Genomic DNA, 24,676 nt, shown 5'->3' on the forward strand with positions numbered 1-24,676 from the left:
ATATATATATATATATATATATATATATATATATATATATATATATATATATATATATATATATATATATATGTATATATTAATGGAGTATTTTGGTTTGACAAATGTCATACCTTCACATAAAGGTCATTTAAAAAAAAATAACATTTATGTGAAGGTATGACATTTGTCAAACCAAAATAGGGGAGAAGGGGGCAGGTTCGGACATCGTTTTACAAATTATCATATCTCCATCGGTTGTTAACATTATCATGTTGTTGGAATTTTGTAAAATAGAACCTTCTTGTTATATGACTTTTCATTATCATATACATGTGAATTTCGAATAGTTTTCCAGAAAATGTAATATTAGTGAATTTGGGGAATTGTTCGGAAGTGCCCCAAGGTGGGGCACTTTCGGATATGATTGGGGTAGGTTCGAACGAATATGCATTTTTTTAACGTTGCTTTACTTTCCATATAAAGATATTGACAAAATACTATGAAACATTAATTAACATCGTAACCAAAAAATTTTACATTAAATTGAAGAAAAGATGCCATTCTTGAAGTACCCGGTATGGTCATAGACTTAGGTAACTTTGATACGATGTCTTTCCTCTCAATAAATGAGATATCCTCAACTTCTGGATAAACAAATCCTTGTATACACTTCTTCAAAAATGTTACTTCGAATTCCTCATTCTCATCACATTGATCACTTTCCCAACATAATGCAAGGATCTTTTTTTTGTTGCGATATGTCATCTGAAACTGTTTTATTCTCTTTCCTCTTCTTTGATTGCTTACTACTTTGCATTTTCTTTGGTTTACATTCAGACACCAATTTTCTCCAAGTGTTTGTTTTTTTCACATTCATCAGTTTGGCTTTCTCCAATTCTTCTATTCTTTGTTTTTCCGGAGTACTGGTGTAAATTCTTGATTTTCCCTTTCTCGATTTTCTGCTTGTATTTCTGGGACCAGCCTTCGGTAGAGGTTTCACATCTGACGGTTTGCCAATAGATACAACAGAAAGTATTTTAGTTTTTGGTTTGGTAGCTTCATGTATCATTATGTTCAACATTGTTCAACATATCCCTTACTATATCTTCTACTTCGTGACTTTTAGATGAGCATTGAATTTGATCATTGGAATGAGGCTGAACAACAATACTTTTATCGACAATTTCTGCAGAGGGCTCCCCAGTCTTGTTTTCAAGAGAACGGTCTGTTCCGAATGAGGGACAGAAATCCTCGTCTTTATAAACCAGAGAATTAATAGGCCATAACCCAGTACTGTTGAAACTACTTATAATGTTACAGGGAGTAAATGTTTGCAGATATGGTTGTGCTGACAACTTGGCAACATCATAAATAGTTATTGGTTTACCAGGAATTGACAGAATGAAATCATTGAAAGAAATCTTGCATTTGGATTTCAATGGACAAAATACTCTTTTATCTAATGGCTGCATTTTATGTGTGCAATGTGGCGGGAAAAACAATAAGCGGGAAATATATAAAGAGGTGGAATTGAAGCTCTAACAGCCGATATTATTCCACACATCATTACAAGAGATCCTCGTTCAGCAGATACGCATTGTCCTACAGCTTTTGATCCTGTTTCTGCTATCACTCTCGATGCTTGAGAGACTGTGGTTATACCGGTTTCATCAGTATTCCATATACCTACGATCTGGTGAGAAATTACATGTGGCCTGCACTGAGGCATAATTATTGAAAAATTCCTCCACATTGGCTCTATTGAAAGCTGAAGCTCTAGCTATACTAGAATTCTCATGTTTACGATTGGAAAGCCTTGGATGGCGTTTCATGAAACATTGCATCCAGTCGATTCCTGCTTTCTTGTTGATTTCCCAATTTCTCGCAATTTTCTTATTCAGTTTTGAAGCATATTGGAAAGCCAGTCCACGACAGAGTTCATATGTCAAGCCGTAGCATATTTTTGAAGACTTTTTGGGATATATCTCCAGCTCGATTTCTTCATTTCTTGAAAACACTTGCCGTGTTGCATATTTTGATGATGCAAACTCTTCCTCTGATTCACCACCTTCATTTCCAGAGTCTTCAATATTATTATTGGAACGCTTTTCAGCTCTGACAACTCTGTCGAATAAAGTTGATTTCGGTATATTGAATCTCATTGCAGCAGCTCTTAATGACATACTCTTGCTGATAACATTCTTCACAGCGTTTTTCAAGATTTCTCTAGGAATTTCTGGCTGAATAGGACGTTTTCTTTTGTATGTTCTCATCATCCTACAAACAGTAAGAAGTTACTGAAAGATGGGGCATATCTGGACCAACACGAAAATGAAGCAGGGGCAGCCCCGGACAGTCCGAACCTGCCCCAGCAGTATATAGTTGAGTTTTATCGTCACAATTTGCTCAAACACTAAACAATCATCATACTTTTCTGAGGTTAGATGAATGAAAATATGCGTTCTTCCTGATAGACTCATCATTTCTTACCTGAAATTCACTCCTTGAGATGTAAGACGTTACTAGTAGATACCTCAACCTTGTATCACTAATCCCTTTTGGGAAATTTCGAATAAATATCCAATTTTTAATTAAATTCAAGAAACACAATCCGGCGTCAACGCGTCAAGCCAAACTGTTAACAGAAGCATTTGTCTCTGATCGGTGAATTTTGTGTCATTGCTGGGCGGTAAATTTGAAATGTCCGGAAGTGCCCTATGTCCGAACCTACCCGCTTCTCCCCTACTGCATTAATGTTTAACTTTTTTCGTCGAGTTATATATATTCCTACTATATATATACATATATATATATATATATATATATATATATATATATATATATATATATATATATATATATATATATAGTAGAAATGAATCTCAGCGACTCTGAGTAGTTATGTTTTTCTTTGGTTTCGTGGGTTCAGCAGTCAAATAATGTGAAAAAACTTTCGAAAAAACGGTTTTTATTTATAATATTTGCCAAGCTTTCGCTTTATTTTAAAGCTTCTCCAGGGCTATCTAAAATACATTTTGGTTTAATTTTAACAGGAAAAGGCTAATATTAATACTTACAGTAAATATAAAAAAATATATAAGAACACTGTATAAAATAATTGTAGAAAGTTTATAAGGAAAATTTTTGTCAAGAGATTGAATTTAAATTGACATAATAGTTGTCAAAATTGATATAACTTTGTTTAACAATTTTGAAAAACAAATAGTTGATGTTCATGGAAATATATAGTTATGTTTGATTTATAACAAAATGTCAGAGAAAATTCGTGTTTGACTTAACAAATTGAAAAAAGAAATACATGATGGAAAATTCCCAATGATGTCACTTACTTTTATTTATGTCTAATCGTGATAAATAAGTATATATTGTACTAAGATGATTGATATCTGTTCGTTTGTTCATAGTATTGGGCTGTTTCACAATTTCTACCATTTCAAGAAAAAGTATTTTTTGTAATTGTTTTCAATTTGTAAAATCATACTTTGTTCGTAATTTGGAAAATGATTTTTTGTATTACAATGCTATTTTTCATTCAATGGTAAATTTTACAAACAAATTCTCGGAACCCCAATGGGTGCCACAATATCACCTTTTATTGCACAGTATGTTATGGATGATCTTTTGATGGATTGTTTATCTAAACTAGATATTCAAGTAGCTTTTATAAAAAAATATGTTGACGATATCATTTGTGTATCATATTCCTCATGATAAATCAAATGATATTTTACTGATATTTAATAATTACAACGAAAAATTACAATTCACTCTAGAAGAAAAAAACAATAACAATATAACTTTTCTTGACGTGAGAGTTATCTGAACAGAAACTAACAAATTAATAACTGATTGGTATATAAAACCCACCAATTCTGGGAGATATTTAAATTATCATTCTTTTCATAATCAAAAAACAAAAATCAATTCAGTATTAGGATTAAAAAATAGGATTGAAAAATTGGTACATCCCACTTTAAAAATAAAAAATTTCAAAATTTGATATAATATTCTCATTGATAATTCTTATTCATCTGAATTATTAAAAAAACTAATCTATAATACTGCATCCAGAAGAATTAATAATCCTAACTATGGAATACAAAATTCCAATAAAAATACAAACAATCAATCTCAATCATCGGATATGTTAGCACAAAATGAAACAACTAAATATTCTTCATTGATTCATATTCCCATTTCATCAAAACAAATTAAAAGCATATTCTCAAAATTGAATCGAAATGTCAATATTAAAATTACAAACAAAAATATCAAAACCGTTGGAAATCTATATACTAAACTGAAAGATAAAACAGAACCAATGAAGCAAACTAATATAGTATATAACATACCTTGCAATGATAGTGATTTACAGTCTGTTTAAAGTCTGTTTTTCCGTTAATCAGCTGCCGCCCCCATACGAACGACAACTCTCAGAAGTTGAGAAACTTGTGCGAGCTAAGGACTAACGAGGTCTTACCTTTTAATGTGTGATACAGTACATTGGAACTTCTTCAAGATCATTTAGAGATCGAATTGTTTCCCATAAAAGTGACATAAGACTCAATAAAAAATCTTGTGCTTTGGCTGAGCATTGTAATACAAAAAATCATTTTCCAAATTACGAACAAAGTATGATTTTACAAATTGAAAACAATTACAAAAAAAGACTTTTTCTTTAAATGGTAGAAATTGTGAAACAGTCCAATACTATAAACAAACGAATAGATATCAATCATCTTAGTACAGTATATACTTATTTATTACATTTAGATATAAATAAAAGTAAGTGACATCATTGGGAATTTTCCATCATTTATTTCTTTTTTCAATTTGTTGAGTCAAACACGAATTTCCTCTAACATTTTGTTATAAATCAAACATAACTATATATTTCCATGAACATCCACTATTTGTTTTTCAAAATTATTAAACAAAGTTAAATCAATTTTGACAGCTTTTATGCCAATTTAAATTCAATCTCTTGACAAAAAATTTTCTTATAAACTTTATACAGTGTTCTTATATATTTTTTTATATTTACTGTAATCATTAATATTGAAGTTTTTCTGTTAAAATTGAACCAAATTGTATTTTAGATAGCCCTGAAGAAGCTTCCAAACAAAGCGAAAGCTTGGCAAATATTGTGAATAAAAACCGTTTTATCGAAAGTTTTTTCACATTATTTGACTGCCACGAAATCAAATATATATATATATATATATATATATATATATATATATATATATATATATATATATATATCCAAACTCCTGAGTTTGAGGAGTGCCAGAAGATGACAGTACTACCAACTGTCGAAAGCGTTTGCAGATAATTAATAGAAGATATAAAGCTTCAAATCCTTTTTGTAGAATTTATTATTGAAATAAATATATATATATATATATATATATATATATATATATATATATATATATATATATATATATATATATATATATATATATTGGAATAAAAACTCAAACATATTTTTTATCGTTACCTAAAGTGCAGATTTCCATCGAATAGTAAAATTTTTGTATGAATATTGAAAAAATAGACAGACAGATCAAACTATGTGGATTAATAGATGTTAGTCATGACTCATCAAAAAATCTATTGTTTGTAGTTGGTTTCAATTATAATTACACAATCCAAACCTTGTTAATGGAAATATTGAAGAAACTTGTGTTATAAACGTTTACTTTATCCAAAACAAGGATCAATAATTACTTATTGATTCGTCTTCAGGAATACGATCTCCATCTGCACACAAAGTGAAAAAAACCTTATAAAAATAAATATAAACACATTTTATAAACATATGAGCGTCACACATATTGTTCTCAAAATAAACAATAAGGATGAAAATTAATGCATTATGATGTAAATGAATAAAGACGGATTTCGTAAACAGAGTAAACCACAAACACGTATTTCTGACTTAATGTTCCTGTAAGTGTATGCGATCCATTGTTGCCTATCCTTGCACTGATGAATATTACTGAGTGAGAAACATGCGTTCTTCCCATATTCGCACCCTCCTTTGATGGTGTTTGTCAAGTAGTAACAATCGTTTTTACGTAGGTACTCTTGTATCACTAATGATATGAAATAAAATAAAAAGAAACTGTGACATTATTCCATAAAATTTCCATCAATATTATCGAATAAGAAAGCTCGAATATTCTCATCACTTTGATTTGAAATTTTTTTGTATTTGATAGTATTTTTTCCAAGCTACTCACATTTGACATTTGCCTGTGTAGATTCTATATTTATTCGTTAATTCCGATGCTTACTTGCAATTTAATTGAGAGTAACACCATACATAAAGAAACTGTGGCCGAAAATATCTCAGTCTGACCGTATTTTACATATACTACATGCAACTTAACAGCACAAAATGGTTCCAAGTTTCTGACGTTTACTGAAACATCAGTAAAAAAAATCTAATCTAAATGAAGTTATTCCAAATATAGAATAATTGTGATGGTGCGATTCTTTCCTGGATATAAATGAAGCTATCACTTACATTGAGGTGAAAAATTAGAGACAATACCTACCCATATTCTAAAAATATACTTTTATTTATAGTACAGAATAATAAGTTTCACGTTAAGCACACAAAGTATTAGAGAAAATCCCAAGCCACATCTTCAAATTTCTTATTCACTTTGTTTCGCCCATTTTCTGAATGTCAGGCAAATATTTCTAATGAAAGCAATAATATAGCAATAATATAGTTTCAAAATTAGTATTTTATTCCAATTATCTATTTTTTGTCAGAATTCTTTACGAAGTGAAAAAGTGAATATTTTCAAGTGAAATAATTTGATTTGCACTGAATCACCTCACAACAAAAATTATTGACAATAAAAACATTGCATTTTATTTACAAATAAATTTGATAATTTCCGATTTTTCATTGAGCTAACAGCCAGTTTTAGATGATTCAAATTTATGTAATTTTGATTTCCAACGCTATGGTGTTATTGAAAATAATGAATAGAAAAATGTATTTGAAATTAATATTGATGAGAAAATGCACACTGAACTCACCAATAGAAAATTTTATCCAAGAAAAGTAATTCGTCGGCTATAAGGAATTGCGGTGTTCACTTCACAGAAATTTAGAGAACACAGCCACTAAAGCGATTCTGACTGCTTTCGGCGTCTTCGTTTTACGTCACGGCGTCCAAAATTAGTTTTCTTTCGTTTACAATTTTGTCGAGCGGCAACCTTGCGGTTGAACGTAGCCATATGGGTAGTTTACTAACTTCTATATTAAACGACTAGACCTCAAATATATTGGAAGTTACTTTACATGTTTTTATTTTAACAATAAAATTTCCAAAGAATGTAGTAGCATACAATTGTTTCAGGTTGATTATAATTGACTCATTTGTGATTTCTAATGAAGTTGGCAAGTTATATCTTAGAATGAACTGAAAATTAATTTTTCAATCATATTCCACCGTAATAAAGACACAATTTTTGATTTCATTGAAACCATACATGATTTGGAATACACACGGTCCAGTCAATGACCTTTTTTCCGCACCCACGTTCATGAATATTTAGAGTTTGGTCCTACGTACCCTCTACATTAAAGTTGATTACTGGGGAGGGGGGGGTGTTTTTTCCCTGGGGGTGGATACCATACCTCTCGGGGTGAAAAGGTGTCATTGAAAATAGGTAGATTGACTAACTCATAGCAATTTTTGTTATATAGAAATGTAAATTGATGGATGTAGCCGTTACTACGTGGTAGGAAATCATAATGAAGAAAAGAGAAATGGAACTTTCTATGTTTTCTACCACTTTTATTAGTAACTAACGTTACTGCAGTTTCGTCCTATACGGACATTTTCAAACTTGTATAAGTTTTCAAACTTGTATAAGTTTGAAAATGTCCGTATAGGACGAAACTGTACTAACCTTAGTCAAAAATAAAAGTGGTAAGAACATAGAAAATTTCATTTCTCTTTTCTTCATACAGGAATGTTCTTGAAATTTAATAATGTGTAACTTATTCGCGAGTGAACCTAGAAATTTTTCAAAAAATAAATTCACAATTTCAGAATGGTTTTTCGCAAATAACTCAAAAGTAAATCTTTCATCGAAAAAATCATTATTATTTTGAATGTAGCTTACAAAAAACCGAAAAGAATATTGGGGTTAAACTGTCTGGTCGAACAGAGTACTAACTTGTTGAAGGTTAGTCCTTATTCGTCAAACGACAAAATTGAAAGTTTCAGCTTATATATCATTTTCTGAGTACAAAAAATGTCAAAACTACCCCCTAATCACCAACCCAATTGAAAATAATCGTTACCACTTCACAATTCACTTTATTCATGTACTTGTAATAGATTCTATGCGTTTGACCAGTTTGAAGCTTGAAGTGTGGTAAAAAGTGTTTTTCTTCAGAATAACTTAAAAACTATTTGATAGAAAGCAATTTTTTGCAATATTACAGCCCAACTAATGATGGCACCGTGTAGAGAAAAATGCTCTTTTCACTTTCAACAGGTAGAACTTCTAGTGCATTTCACAAGTACTCAAATAAAGTAAACTGTTAAGTGCAAATTATTCGTTTCAATTGGTGTGGTAATTAGGGGGAGATTTTTGCATTCTTTGCCACTAGCATGACTATCAAATATTTTTAATCAGTTGGTCGGGAAATTTTCCCAGCTGTTTCTATTAAAATTCTGTTATGTTTTCAGAAGTTAAAATTTTCTGTATTAAAAGCCCTCTTAATTTTTTTTGAAATTTCCTAATTTATAAATGACTCAGGAGTTCACCACACATGTAACCAAAATAATTTCGAACAAAACTTTCTTATACCAGGAATATAATTTTTTTACAAAATTATTGGCTTTTTCCTTTCTTTGTTTATTTCAAAAAGTTATTATAAAGTATTAACATTTTCAGAACTTTCATCATGCAATCTTCTTTTGTATGTATCTAAGAAGGGCTCCACGAAGCGAAAAAATTTTACGGTAATTATTTAAATATTTATTTTACTTTGGACGATAAAGGAAGTTTTAGAATTTTGTTAATTAACAATTGTCTAGATTATTGAAAAATTACCTCCAATGGAAAATTCCAACAAGAATTAGTTCTCTATGATGTTTAGATTATATCATAAATATTTTAAAGTGTAATACCGTTTCGGGAGTTGGAACTTTTTTTAGTAAATTTCCTCCTCTTCAAGGATCTTTTTTTCAAAATTCAAAAATATTTATAGTTTACGAACTATAAACAACAAAACCGAATACTTCTTTTTAGGGTCTTTAAATTGTTTATAACTTTTAGAATTTTTTATGAACTAATTCACTTTTTTTTTCCCACAATGATTTAGACAATATTCCGGATCGAATGAGCCTAACCACTCAATTTTACTAAAGGATGTCCATTTAACACGAATCTGAACTTAAAGCCCAGACTATTAGTGGAACGCACGGATAGTGATGTCAGTTTATTCAATATTCATATAGTCAATGTCAATATCACTGTCAATGTCATTTTTTGTGATTCTTGTTGCAAATCTTTCAAGAATCATGTTGGTTTGAAGATACAAAATGCGAAAATATATCAAAATTAAAAAAATTGTACCAATATTCCTGTCACTGAAATGTCTCAGAAACTGAAAAAGCTCGAATACCCTTCCACAAGAGACTGGCTGCTTTGAAACGTAATTGTATCGTTTCAATGAGAATACCGAAGGCTGTCGATTTCTTTCTGCTTGACGCCTTTCGAATACAATAGATGAATGTCTGAAACACAATTTCATCGAATCCTGGGAGAAATTTCTTTCATTTGGTTACAAATGCAAATGGCAAATGCCATTTGCATTTGTATTTAAGAAAAAACTTCAATCAAACCTACTGAAACTGAATTTATCCAGGAGTTTGAAAACCCTGAGTTTATTCTAATTAAGATAACGATTGATAAAGTATCAGATGAAGATCTTTCAGGAGCTGTAAATATTCTATGTTCTAATGACGAACTGACGAATCCTCATCCTCAGTCCAAAACTCAAATTTGTTATCAAATTAACATCTCTTCAACTAGTTCTTTAGTTGTAAATAAGAATGAAGTTCATCAAGCAAATATTTCCTTTCGTACTAGTTCATCTGGAGATTTGGATTCTTTGAGGCCATCTTATCAACAAGACACGAAGATTTCACATCACTAATACCATTTGTAATATTTAGCTATTGGGCTATCAGGTACTGTGAACAATAAAATTTATCTTACTTTATTTGATGCTTAATTATGTTTGAAAAAAAAATGGTGGAATTAGACCAATTGCCATCGGCAATGTTTTTCGCTATTTTGTTGCGAAACTGGCTTTATTCAAGTTGAAAAAAAATTGAAAGTGTTTTCCGTCCATTTCAGAATGGTTTTGAATCTCTAAGTAGTTGTGAAACCGTCTCCCACGCTGCCCATATTAATGAACACGAGTCCAAGGACGGAAAATTTTTTCTTACATTGGATTATAGGAATGCTTCCAATATGCTGAATCGAGACTATTCTGAAATCAGTTCGAAATAGTGTTCCAGAGTTATATCATTTTGTATTTCAATGCTCCTACCATCTTTTCATACTGACATTTGATGAAAATACAATATCGTCGGAGCGTGTCTATACACAACATAATTAAAAATTTAAAAACAGAGTTCAATACTTGGTATTTAGATGACTGTTCCTTCGTGAAAGGCAATAAAGAAGTTTCCAATGCCCTCTCGGCTGTTATTAAAAAATCAAAGGATATTGGGCTTGAACTTAACTTCCAGAAATGTGAACTTCATTTTTTAAGTGAACCTGATTTGAATATTTCGATAAAATTCAATGATATTGCTCCTGAAATCAAAATAATCGACAGAAATGATTTAATTCTTCTTGGTTTCCCTGTCACAGATGAATCATTCATTATATCTTTCGAGGAAAAATTGCATAACTTCAGAAATATCTTGTCTTCTCGTCTTTATGTACTTCCAAGACATGTACCTTTCCATCTACTCAGGAACTGTTCGACTATTCCAAAGCTTATTCATCTCATAAGATGTTATCCAACCAGGCATCACAAACGTATCTGACCAAGTTTGATGAAGAAATTCGTAACACTCTTCGACTTGTATCAAATGATCAATTGGAGATTAACGCATGGCTTCAGGCTATACTTCCGGACTCTCATTAAGATTCAATTATTCGCACAATCACCAATCTTTCACTAGCTGCCTTCCTCTCTTCAAGTTATAGTATGGCCTATATGATAGATTCACCCTCCTTTTCATTGGAAAACACTTTGAGGGAGGCCGAACAACTATATATCTCACAAACTGATCTAGCAGTACCAAGTACCAAAAAAAATTTCAACAAACTTGGGATATTCCTGTGGGGAAAAATGTCTTAAATAATTTGTTAGATTCGGTCAAATCTCTTATAGAAAAGGCACGTATAAAAGCAGTGTCGTCAAAATATGGAGGCGTTTGTTGAATGCTTTATGAGTTTCATTCCTTGGTACATTATTAGACAATGAATCTCTCAGAGTTGCTGTAGGTCTTTGACTAGGTATAGTCGAAGTAATCTTTATTGTGAACACAAGCTATCGCCACCCTCAAAGGCCAAAAAAACCAATACAAAGAGATAATGCCGCTGTTAGCTAGTCCACGTGGACTGAAGAATTGGCGGTTCGTATTGGATGATTTTTACTGTTTTATGATTGGCTGAAGAGTCATAAAATTAAATTTCAAAGTCATGTTACGGTGACGAATAGAATGCAAGCCGTCGTTTTGTCAATGTTCAGTTCAGGAACTGATCGCGATTTGAGTGTTGAAATTCGATATTGGGGCAGTTATAATTACTTTAAATTTTTGTTATCTGTTTAAAATATGGCGTCCATCTCAAAACCTCCAGATACTTGCAGCGATGATGGGGAACGACCAGATTGCATGACTCTTATTTCTTGACGGAGAGGCACACCGGTCGTCTAAGATTTTACCTACGTCGATACTCTGGCTCCTTGTCATGTTCCTTCGACTTCCGTATCTAGCGGTTCATCAGCGAAACTGACAAAAAAACGAAGATACAATTGTTTGGAAAATAATTTCATTTTCTATGCAATAGGAATCGAAACATTTGTATCTACCGTTGGCCCCCAAGCATTTGAATTTGAGTTCATTCATGAAATCGACAATCTTGATTCAAAAAACTTGCATTCTAATTCAAATGAGAAATGCAGCTTCATGTTGAGGTACTATTCATCATTTAAAAACACGAAGTGAATTATTCATGTTTCCCATAAAAAAATATATCAGCATCCATATATAATGGTACGGCCAATCCTATACTAGCCTCATCCCCAATCGAACGTTATGTATCGCACAGACAGTGAGAGAACTGGAGATGTGCAGTGTGATGGAAGACTAGTAGCAAAACGATCAAGCTTTGACAAAAGAGGAGGAGGCTGTATTGAGTTTTCTGGCTGAGCCCGCACAGTCCTCAAAAGAACTAATTCTCAACAGAATTGGAATAACGAACCCAATCCCAGTCGCAAAATCGAGGACAAGTCTGTACAAATCCGATAAAGCCGATGTTTCGTCTGAATCCGTCAGTAGTTTCGACAAAGTCGCTTCTGACTAGGCCGCTGAAAACGAGTACATTAACAATCTTCCCATGTGACCCTTTAAGTACTCCAGAAGATTCGACCAATTCGTAGAACACGACTATTACAGAATGGGCGAGTTTCTTTCTACATACACAATCTACAGTAGGGCAGTGAAATTGCCGCCGAAAGGTCTATTTAATCGAAGCAATTACTGCATCAACTCGATTTTGCAAGCCCTGATCGAATGTCCACCACCTTATAATTTGCTGCACAGCCTGAGCAAAAATATCTGTTCGAACGTGAGAAGGGAGTCCACCCCGGTTACGTTTCGTTTTGTATGACTACTCACCTTCCAATATTGGGACGAAAGACATGAGAGTGGGTAAAAGTTCCAAGAATGACCAAAACCAGTTATTATCAACACGGGCACTGAATTCGGCCCGACGTGCATTTATAAAATGTTGAATAGCGTGCGGACAGAATGGATCGAGGGTAGACAGCAACGTGCGAAAAACTTTTTAGTTTGCTTTCAAATCGCATCGCGCATGATCGAATTGTAGAAGATAGTTTTTGGATGCGCCAGGAATTGCCTCGATATAATCGGCAATGTTCTCATGTCTGAAATTTTTCATGGGATTTACGCTGAATATCGTAATATTCAGTTTGATGTTTAGTTGTTGTAACATAAACAATAAAAAAACTTTTTGGTTGATATTGGATTTCAATATTTCGTTTTTCGAGACCGGATTGAACTTAGATATTTCAGGTAAAATATAACAATGATTTATTTCATATTGTATTCGTATTTAAAAAGATATAAAAACATAGTTTGAGAAATGAGTGTTTGAAAGGAACAACGAAGATGTTACCAATTGGATAAAGTTTGTTTGAAGGTGGTTGACAATATTTCGTGATGCATTTCATTAGTTCGGAATTCCTTTCATTGCCTAATATGATATAAATTGATTTGAAATCCCCGAAAGAATCTATAAAAAATTGAAAATTAAAAGATTAGTAGAAAGATAATTATCTAGAGTGAGAAAACTGAAATTACCAACCAAAAAAATAAAAAAAATTGAACTATTAACACGAGATGAAAAATTTAAAAAATAATCAATGAGAGATGAAAATTGAAAATTAAAAGATTCCAAACCAATTTTCTTCACTAAGTGCAGTAACTTCACTACGTGAAATATTGAAAATTATTAACAAGAAATGAAAATTAAAAATTAAAAGATGTCAAATACTTCACTAAGTGAAGTAACTTGGTTTGGAGTCTTAATTTTTAATTTTCATTTCTTGTAAATAATTTTTAAAACTTTTCATCTCGTGTTGATAGTTCAATTTTTTGATTTTTTGGTTGTTGCTTGTATTTTATTGTATTGTATTTTATTTCATTGTAATTTCAGTTTTATTGCTTGATATAATTGTAATTTCTCAACAAATCTTTTTAATTTTTTACAGATTTAATTTATATCATATTAGACAATGAAAGTCCGAACTAATAAAATGCAGGATGAAGTTTGCAAAGGGATGGCAAATAACGATTTCAGCATTCCTTAGTTCGTGACCAATTTTTAAAGATAAGGGAATCAATGAGTTGAAAATGTAATATTTTGTACTCATATTTTCAAATGTACTCAAGAGGTGTATTTGTAGCAGATACAAATTATTTATTTTCATCCAGGGCTTGATGAATGAATAAACGAATAATTCAATTAAATTGTTTTCTTCCTATTTGTAGTACATTTTCTGGAAGTCATTAACCATACAAAAATGGGCCAACACTAATTTCCAACAATAGTCAGATCAACAGAAGATTTTATCAGTTCTTGAAATATAAAAGAAAAAAGTTGGTCTACTGCGCCAAAGGGAAGCAAAGACCATAAAAAAAGAGATGAAGAAAAAAAAAGTGATTTTAAATAAATATAAACTGAAAATTCTTACCACAGTAGTTGTTGTTACTTTGAAGGTTCTCTTGATTGCATCAGTAGTTTTTGGGGTTCCTTCTCTGGATTCCATTCCTGAAAGAATTACTTGAGATCCTATGAACCTGTTCAACAAGCCTCTTGCTTTGATATCTTCTTCCGTATCATCATCCTGATAGTCTTCAGTCTTCATTCTATTTATAACATCTTTGACTCCCGACACATGAGTTTTGTTAGTGAGGAATGTATTTCCTGATACAGGTCTTGTTCTCGTAATACTTTCGCTTTCTGTGAAAGCTGATAATATGAAATTTTATTATAGTTTATCGCCAAAAAATGACAATATTTTCGAATATGAGTACATTTCTGTCTATAACATCATACAATCACTAGAAATTGTTCATGACGGCTGTAAAATACTTATTAGGTAGTATTGAATATACTCGTAAATCAAATCGAATAATGCAAGACAAAGGAAAACATATGGACGAGTTTACTACAAGATACTGAAAATGTATACAGTGTGTCTAAGTCACCTAGAATAAATTCCTCTTTCATGTAACAGTGACCGATTACCAACTTTCACATTTTGAATGCATCACCCCTTATATTATTCAATTTGTGGACTATTCAGAACATTCTTGAAATATTTCACGTCCTATATGCATAACTATACCTGATTCCTAAGAACACGCTCAATAATTATTTCCCGTTTAGGTCATGATGGTAACAATTTTGTTTTCTTCAGTTTTTAATGCTGAAACGCCTAATCTGAGTAACTTGTATCACAAAGGTGGTACATTAAAAAAAATGCACAAAAAATAATAATTATACAGATGATTGGAGAGAATACAGGGATACAAATGAAAGTTGCTCGCTTATTCAATGAGAAATTTACAAATGTATCGCTTGTATTACAAATAAAAATTGAAAAGCAGTTTCGTGAGCTCGAATGAAAGCCAAATCGATAGTAAAAATATATTTGAAAACAAGCTTCTATTAACATAAAATAAAATTTAGAGTAAATTCAACCCATCCCTTTATTATATTACACAATTAATATGATATGAAAGCTTGTCGAGAGATATACCTATTGAATGAAAAAACCATGTAATTCAGTTACTCCTCAGAAATATTTATGTCAAGAGCAAGTTATTTATTGTATACTTGTTTTTTCACAGATAAATCTCGCGGCAAGCTTTTATATCATATAAATTGTGTAATGTAACAAACTGATGGTTTTGATGTATCTTGAGAATTATTTTTTCTCTTTGTCTTGTTTTTGCATTGTTCTTTTATTTAGTGGCGTCATTGTTGCATGATTGGTCCCTATGACATTTGTTCGAGCACAGCCATACTATTCCCAACCTTCACCCAGGTATATTCCGCCATATTGATTTTTTCCCTAGACCCTTTCCATTTGACATTCATATCATGGGCTTGCATGAAAAAACATCTTTAGTAGACAGCCATATTGGATTTGGATTATTATTTTCAGAAAAGCGTTTCATTTGATGCCCATGGCATGGGGTGCATAAACATTGACAGTGACTTGGCATGAGATGAAAAAAACTAGTGCACCATCTTGGATGGTCTGCCATATTAGATTTAGAGTGGCGTCATAATTATTTTTGGTTATCAGCAAATATTTTCATTTGGAAATATCCCGGAAGTGCATGAAAAACTGATCGCCATATTGGATGGTTCACTATATCAAAATTGAGTTTGCGAGATTTGACTGAGACTATATACATATATACATATGTGTAAGCAAGCAAGTAAAATAAAAGCTTGTGAAAAGCAGCTGCTAATGCAGTAAATGCTGATACCAAATTGCATATTCTGCTCGAGTTTCAGGAAAACCCATTTCCTTCTAATGTAAAAGCAGCCCCAATGTTTGATGTTAGTCATCCATCGATTATTCTGACACTGAATTCAATTCGTATCAAATGATACCAACAGAAGCTCATTGAAGATGACTTCGACAGGAGTACGTATTTTTGAGAATAAATGATTCGATAATAATTCGATAATAATGTGATTCATTTATTTTTCAAATGTTTGCATCCTTCTGGACTGGTTGCGTTTTCCTTCCTTCTTTTCATGAAAACCATTCGAACAATTATATTTCTTGTACTAACCTATATAGGTCTATTGTTGAATCGTTGGCATATTCTCCGAAAAGTATCCGACATGCGTTTCATATCTCCGCATTGTTGCTACGAGTATTCTTCGCTATTCGGGCCGTGGCATCCTTTAAAGTAGTCCCATTTGATTCAACCACACGCTTCTATAGGTGCTTCCACATCTTGAAGCAGTCTGAGCGTATATTTTGGAATGCGCGTCGCATTACTCTAGATCGTCTCGAAGTCGTCGAACCGTTTTCTCTTGAGTGCCATTTTTAATTTTGGGAACATCCGAATATCGCAGGAAGCTATCAATTTTGTACAGAGGCTGGTGAAGTTGTACAATCTATATGTATCGCCAGAAATTGCTGAACAAGATTCGATGAATGAGTTGGCGCGTGATCGTGGATAAAGTCAGTCAGTCACCGCTTGATCAGAAACACAGTCGTTTTCTTTTCACGGCGCGACGTCACGGAATTTTTTCAGAACTTCTACGTAATATTCCTTGTTGTGCGTCTGACCTCTTGAAGCAAATTAGTAGGTAGTGGACAAGACCCTTACAATCGAAAACATTTATCAGCATTGGTATGACATGTTTATGACACTGACGTGTTTTTTTCGGCAGTGGACGATGACTGTGAAGATTGTTGTTCAGAATTGTATCATTTCAGTCGTCTCCATATAACTTGTGCCGAAATTGAAGCAAAATTTGATGCAAATTCGTTAATCTGTTCTTTCTGTCATTTTGAACAGTAAATGAATGTGATGAACGGAACAGTTATTTTGGACATAAAAACACCTTGCGCACGGCTATCAGATCAGGAAGTCGGTGAATGACTAATGCTTACGCTCCTCCTTCCAAAACGACAATGAATACATTGTTATTTCTGTAACTGTATTGTTGTATGCAAATTTAGAATAAGTTTCTGATCAATTTGATGTTTTTTATTACTAGACATAATACTCGAGGAAACTGCATGGTCTTTCCTATTTATAATTATATAGATTTTGTATCAACTTCGTTTCAAATTATCGGAGATCATAATCCACAAAAAAATTACATGTCTTAGAATTCAAAAATTGTAGGAATCTTCTAAAGACAGGAAGAAAGCAATCAATTTCAAAAGAAACTCTAAACAAAATACGAAACTAATGAAATTTCAAAATTTCATTTTCAATAATACTATCACTATACACTAATACACTCTACCCTGGTGCTGAAAAGTGCACGTTCATAGAGTTTACTGCAATAATTATGAATTCATGATAATAATTACCGATTTTAACAACATACACTTTATTTCCGGAACGTCTCCAACTGAGGGAACTCCTATGTAGTAGAACGCGTATCTAATGAAGTGTATATTGGAGATTTTTGTAAATATTACAATGTGTTATTAATTTTCACCAAGTAACGGGTCAGTGTAATCAAAATAATTACGAAATCTCTTCATTAACAATAGATTTTGCCTGCGACTTCGTCTGCTTGAACTACAGAATACATCTAATTCACACGCGTAGACTCCGATCAAGGAGATACATTTGGATAAAAACTAGCCTACGTTACTTTTGAATAATATAGCTGATAGTAAAAGAATTATCAGTGTATCGTGTACCTTACTTGTAAACATTCATTACTAATTATCGATAACAAACAAATGATTATATTTGCATTATATTAGTTCAGATAATAATTTTGAAATTATACCGGGTGTCCCAGAGCTTTTAGGCCAACAGATATCTCAGTCACCTGCAGAAAAAAATTGAAAAAAAATATGTATATCATAGAAGACCACCAGCACTTTCATGTAGCAGATCAAAATCCACCCCCTCGCGAGCAACCCCTGCGAAACCACCCCTAACTTTTGTTTTTCAAATGGCAACCCCATGTTGTTTGTCGTTCAACTGACAGCTCTTGTTATTTCTCAACCAACGATATATCATAATTGTTCGAGAAAATTGAATACGTTAGTGGGTACTATTAACTGGACTGATCGAATTGTTCTGCATTGTAGACACCAGAAAAAGTGGACGCTACGCAGAAAAAGAGGCGATAAAATGTTAGAACTTTTTGTGCTCAACGAATACGTTGATATGCTTTTAATTTTTGGTGAATGCCGAAAGAATAAACGTGCTGCGGAGAGGCTGTATGGGCAGCGCTTTCCTGATCGTCGACAACCAGGTCGTAATACGTTTTCGTATGTAGAAAATACCATGCGAACGGGATCATTTCCAGGAAAAACAGATCAAGTACATCCTACTCCCGTGCGAACTGAGGAAAATTGCATAAATGTGTTGGCCTACGCCGAAGCACATCCTCATATTTCGGTTCGTGCATTGGCGGTAGAGATTGGGATCAGTAAGTCATCTGTGCAAAGAATTTTCAAACAGTACAAGTATCATCCCTTCAAAATTCATTTTCACCAAGGACTCAGACCTACCGATTTCGAAAGACGAACGGCATTCATTTTAGTCCATGACAATCCAAACATCCTCAATCAAATCTTGTGGAGTGACGAATCTCGCTTCTATAATAATGGTACTGTTAATCGACATAATATGCACTATTGGTCACAGGACAACCCTCACTGGATTAGAGAAACCAATTTCCAAATAATGTGGGGTGTGAACGTGTGGTGTGGTTTACATAATGGACGACTCATCGGGCCCCATTTTTTCCAAGACTTTGACGGGCCACCGATATTTACATTTCTTGGAAAATTGTTTACCTGCCCTCCTGGAAGATATTCCACTTGAAGAACGACAACAAATGTGGTGGCAACAAGATGGTGCTCCTGCACATAACCATAATGTAGTTACTACATTCCTCAATGATACTTTTCGGGACCGTTGGATTGGAAATAGTGGACCTGTGCGATGGCCTGCACGTTCTCCAGATCTCACGCCACTGGACTTTTTCCTGTGGGGATTTCTGAAACGAGTTGCCTTCGAAACACAACCAATGAATATTGACGATTTAACCCAAAAAATTTTAGAGGCTTGTCATACCGTTACTCCGGAAATGATTAGGGCTTCCTGTACTCGCGCGCTGATTCGGCGACTTGAAGCATGTGTGGCAAGTGCTGGCCAACATTTTGAACATTTTCTGTAGTATCATGTATCAAAATACAGATGACCATAAACATTAATATTTCATTTGTGTTTTTATTTTCTATGATTCTGCATGTCATTCTACCTACCATGATACATCATTGACCGAGAAATGAAAAAGACTGTAAGTTGAACCAAAACAAACATGGGCGTGCCATTTGAAAAACAAAAGTTAGGGGTGGTTTCTTGGGGGTTGTTTACCAGGGGGTGGATTTTGCTATGCTGCATGAAAGTGCTTGTGTTCTCCTATGATACATATTTTTGTTTTAATTTTTGTTCTGCAGGTAACTGAGATATCTGCTGGCCTAAAAGCTCTGGGACACCCGGTATATCAGAGAACTACAAAATTTTATAAAGTCAGAGAGTAGCATGCATTTTTCATTGCCTTTAATACAAACTGAAACTGAGTGATAAAGTAGAAAAATATTATCTGAACTCAATCACATACCTGATGAAGTTTCTTCGTCATCTGATTCACTGTTTCTATCTTTGAAGCTGGAAGTTCGCAAAATCAGTCCTGCCTTTGGGTAGGATGTTTGCCTTTCACTCTTCAAAGTTTCCACTAGAAATGTTACAATTATATTATATATAAAAACAAATAACACAAACAAGCGATACCAACCTGCATTGTCAATAAACCTTTGCGAAAGCTCTTTAACCGAATTTTTTCTTGTAACTTTTGATTTACTAGAGACTTGCGAATCATCCCTTGTTATCTCCTGAAAACAATCATATTGTTTAACAGAATCATATTTGAAAATAATAAATACCTTTTTTGTATTAGTAATCGATCTCAATGAAGGGGTATCCTTATAACCAAATTTTTGTGTAGTGGTGATACTTGTTATTCCCTTGTTATTTACACTTTCCTCGTCTGGTACTAAATCTCTTGGATCGGTAGAATATTTTGTAACACTTACTTCTCCAATTGGTTCATTACCATTTTTGGAGTAGAATTCACTTCTGATCAGGGTACCTTGAACTAACAGAAAACTTTGTCTGAAGTCATTTTTCAGTCTGTACCTTGGAAGTAAAAGGGATGCAATGCCAATTTTCCAGGAGCATGTTGAAACTGTTTCTAATGTTTCTAATGAGAAGGGTAGATTCTTTTACCACATACAGAAGGGTTTAGATGAATTCTGGACAGAGTTTGAAATATAGTTTGTTTGAAGTATAGTTTAAATTTATTTCCACAGAACACTTCTATGATTTTGAAAATAAAACATGCTTATGAACAAAGGATTTTCTGAAAAGATTATTGTTATTTTCCTCCAGTTAATGAAAAAAAATTGAAACTTCCAAAATAAGAAAAAATCAACGAATATCAATGAAAATAATTTAAAAAAATGTGAATGAAAAATGTTCTAGCTTAATCACAGATTTACCTTCCATATACAATAGAGAAATAAAAACTCACGTTTCCTAAATATCGTGATGAATGAAGAGTTGATATAAAATTTCACCTAAAATATTTTTTACTGAGGTAACTAGATCAATTTTAAAGTAATACAAATGACATATTTTTTAAAGACATTGAGTGACCAGGTGTGTTTCTGACAAATTCAAATATTCTGAAAGCATAAAAAATTTTCAGTGAATTATTCTTCTTTCAAAATGATTGCTTTCATCCAAAATATTTGATATGAATACTCTTTCATTTATCGTACAGAAGCACAGGAGTTACTAAGGTTCCTGTTTTACATAATATATGTTAACGATGTTCAAGTAGCAAATTATGTTATGTATCGCTGTTTATAAATATCAACAACATACAAAATTTCACAAAGCAAGCTGCTGAAAATATGGGGTTTCGACGATACTCTCGTCTTGAACGAGAAAAAAATCTTCATGTATTAGATTTACTTATGTTTGTTCAAACTTTTAACATTATTTGCTAGTACATACACAAATACTATATTAGTTTGAGCAATTTTCAGTGTTAACAAAAAATAAAAATGATTTGCATCGAAAACTTTGAAAATTATTTCACTCTACAAAAAATTGACCATGGTGAACAAAATAGTTGTGCAATTTGTCAATTACAGGCTTTTCGAAAAAACCGTTGTGAACAGGATGTTGTCTATTTACCGTTTTAGCAAACTTTTTATTTGGAAAAATTGTTAAAGAATCAAACTTCACTTGGATGGACATGACTTCAAATCGAGATGCATTTTTTAATGCTGAACAACTTTTCTAATCAACTCTTTTTCATTTTCTGAGATAAGGGTACCTACTTTAATCTTGGCTAATTAAGTTTTTGAAAGCTACTCGTATGTTACGTATGTTTTACCATATTTCATTGTTTACTTTTAGAGGCTGATTTTTATCGAAAACCCCTTAATAAATTAGGTTTCTAATTGAAATACCCTACTTATATAATGGGCTAGTTAAAATGGAAATAGCAAATCTTTCTGAAAAAACTCAATCTCTCAATCTGTAATTTTGTTCTCTTGATGGTGCATACATGTTGACTTAATGAATCTTTTCAATAGTTAACCAATGTGCTTTGTTCTTTTGAGATGATTGATCTAATCTTCTCAAAAGAATAAAGCACATCATAATCATTTCTATATATTATTTCTATACCTCATTTAAAATTACCTGAAATTGAGATCATAGTTTCCAAGAGGTGGGAAAAGTATTTTCTTCAGTTCATTTAACGCCAAAGATTCCAATTCTACCTATCAAATATCTGTCAACTCCAAAATTTGGCACTGATTTTCTTGCACTTTATCCACCTCTTTACTACTCACATTTATAGGTGATACTCGTGGGTTATTAAAATTTTTGGAGCGTCAGGTCTCCTAACTTTCAAACTTCTTCCGTTAGATTTCGAGGGATATTCCCCTCATTTATGGCCTGGTTTGTCCGATATCACACAAGTTTTTCCTTGATGTTTATATGTGACCAAGAAAGGTATTCATTCAATTAAAAAAAGAAAGTATTTCCTTTTATTTTTAAATTAACATGGCTCCGACCCCGCTTTCAATATTATGATATTCCGATCACGTCATTCCTAATTGATTTCAATTTTCCATATTGACTTATTATTTTGGAGTTCCGGAGAAAAATCGAAAATTCTTACCCATATATCATTTTCTGGGCAGAAATATAAATTTCTTGAATTGATTTTGAGGTATTACTCGGCAGCGCGGCTTTCAGAGTATATATTTTGCAAAAATGAGTAGTCATATTGATATGAGAATTGAACAGAGGGGAAATATGTAACAACAGATGCGGCAGTCAAGATTTCTTCCGTAGTGCGGCAAGATCTGTAGATTTGAAAGTAAAAAGGGCATCTTTCCACAAAGGACTCCAAAAATCAGAACTAATTTCTTTATATAGTGCTCTGGATAGTCTTCGGAGTTCGAAGAAAAAAATATCTATATTTCATCCATTTTCCTCTTATTTTTGTACGATATTCGTCTCATCTGAATCTTAAAACTCCACGACGAATATCGTCTTGCTCTGTTGTTTGGAAATAACTAATCAGGCTTATTAGCCTGTATGATGAGGAATGAAAGTATTTCATCAGTTCGTACTTCCATTGTCTAATATAATATAAATTGATTTGAAATCCCTGAAAAAAATTAAAAAGATTAACCGAAAATAACAATTTCATTAAACAAAGAAAGTGAAATTACAAAGAAATAAAATACAAGCAACAACAAAAAAAATGAAGAATTGAAATATTAATAAAAACTGAAAATTAAAAAATATTATTAACAAAAAATGAAAAATAAAAATTGAAAGGTTCCAAACCAAGTTACGTCATGATGTTTCTTTATTTTTTGGTTGTTGGTTGTTTGTTATTTTTTTGTAATTTCAGTTTTTTTTGTTTAATAAAATTTTTATTTTCGGTTAATCTTTTTAATTTTTTTTCAGAGATTTCAAATCAATTAATATTATATCAGACAATGGAAGTCCGAACTGATGAAATACACCACGAAACATTGTCAACCACCTTCAAACAAACAGGAATGAAAGTTCCGATAAATTCGGCACTTCTCATTTCCCACAACGGATTCGATATCCCAAGAAGCGTAGAGCAATTCCAGTGTCTTGTCAATACCGTAGCAGTGTCGTAGATGAAAATGAAGCACGTTTAGGACTACATTATGTCGATGGATATAGGCTGAGACTGCATATTCTGGACATGTCGACAACAAGTACATCAGGCTCTCAGGCGCCTCGCATCAACTGCACTTGGTGATCGGGTTCCAACTCGGTGACAGAGTTTTGATTAACTCGTTCAGTGTCGAAAACTAAACTGAGTAAATCTGCCTCCTAGGCAGCTGCTTTATCGAGGAAAACTATCAAGGTCCCTTATGGTCGCTGTAGCGTCTTTCATAAATGTTTGAAACTGTTTTCATTAGAAATGGTGTACAATTTACGTAGGAGAAAGCTAACATAACATTTACTAAAACAACGATAAAAATAAAAACAACAATAAAAATTAATTGGCGCTTCGGGGCGACTTCATTGATTCCAGTGGCGCATTTGCTTTTTCGGCTGCAGGACAACCCGGAAAAACCTGCAGCACCACATCATCTGTAGTTGTTTCAGATATAATCTTTCTTTTTAACTGTTTATGAAGGGAAACTCAACAAATAATTTCCACAAAATGACTTTTCCTAACGTTTCTCATTTAAAAATGTATTTTTTACCTGACACTTCTTTATTTGTTACAGAAAATGAGGCGACAATTTTGACAAGCCTTTATATTTCAAGTTAGAATAAAATAGTTACGTTGGATTGTCAAATTCAGTTATAGAATTTAATTAAATCGAAAAAATCAGATAACTCACTTTTCTAGAGCAGATCTGATCAAAATCTGCCTGTTATTGCTACCAAGCGCAAATTTGAAATTTGGTTCATAAAGTAAAAAA

General features: G+C 32.6%; 1 protein-coding gene across 1 annotated transcript in view; it reads right to left on the bottom strand.

Annotated features, from left to right (window-relative positions):
- LOC111508923 (uncharacterized) overlaps nucleotides 1-24,676 on the bottom strand; it is a 167,125-nt gene that overhangs the window by 55,887 nt on the left and 86,562 nt on the right. Inside the window, 4 exon segments of the mRNA XM_074184679.1 lie at nucleotides 14,570-14,847; nucleotides 20,236-20,349; nucleotides 20,410-20,506; nucleotides 20,558-20,769. Coding sequence (XP_074040780.1) covers nucleotides 14,570-14,847; nucleotides 20,236-20,349; nucleotides 20,410-20,506; nucleotides 20,558-20,769 — 701 coding nt within the window.

The sequence above is a fragment of the Leptinotarsa decemlineata genome, unplaced genomic scaffold, assembly GCF_025532065.1.
Source record: "Leptinotarsa decemlineata unplaced genomic scaffold, Ldec_3_MD MMD2_tig00026358_RagTag_RagTag, whole genome shotgun sequence".
NCBI classification, from domain to species: domain Eukaryota; kingdom Metazoa; phylum Arthropoda; class Insecta; order Coleoptera; family Chrysomelidae; genus Leptinotarsa; species Leptinotarsa decemlineata.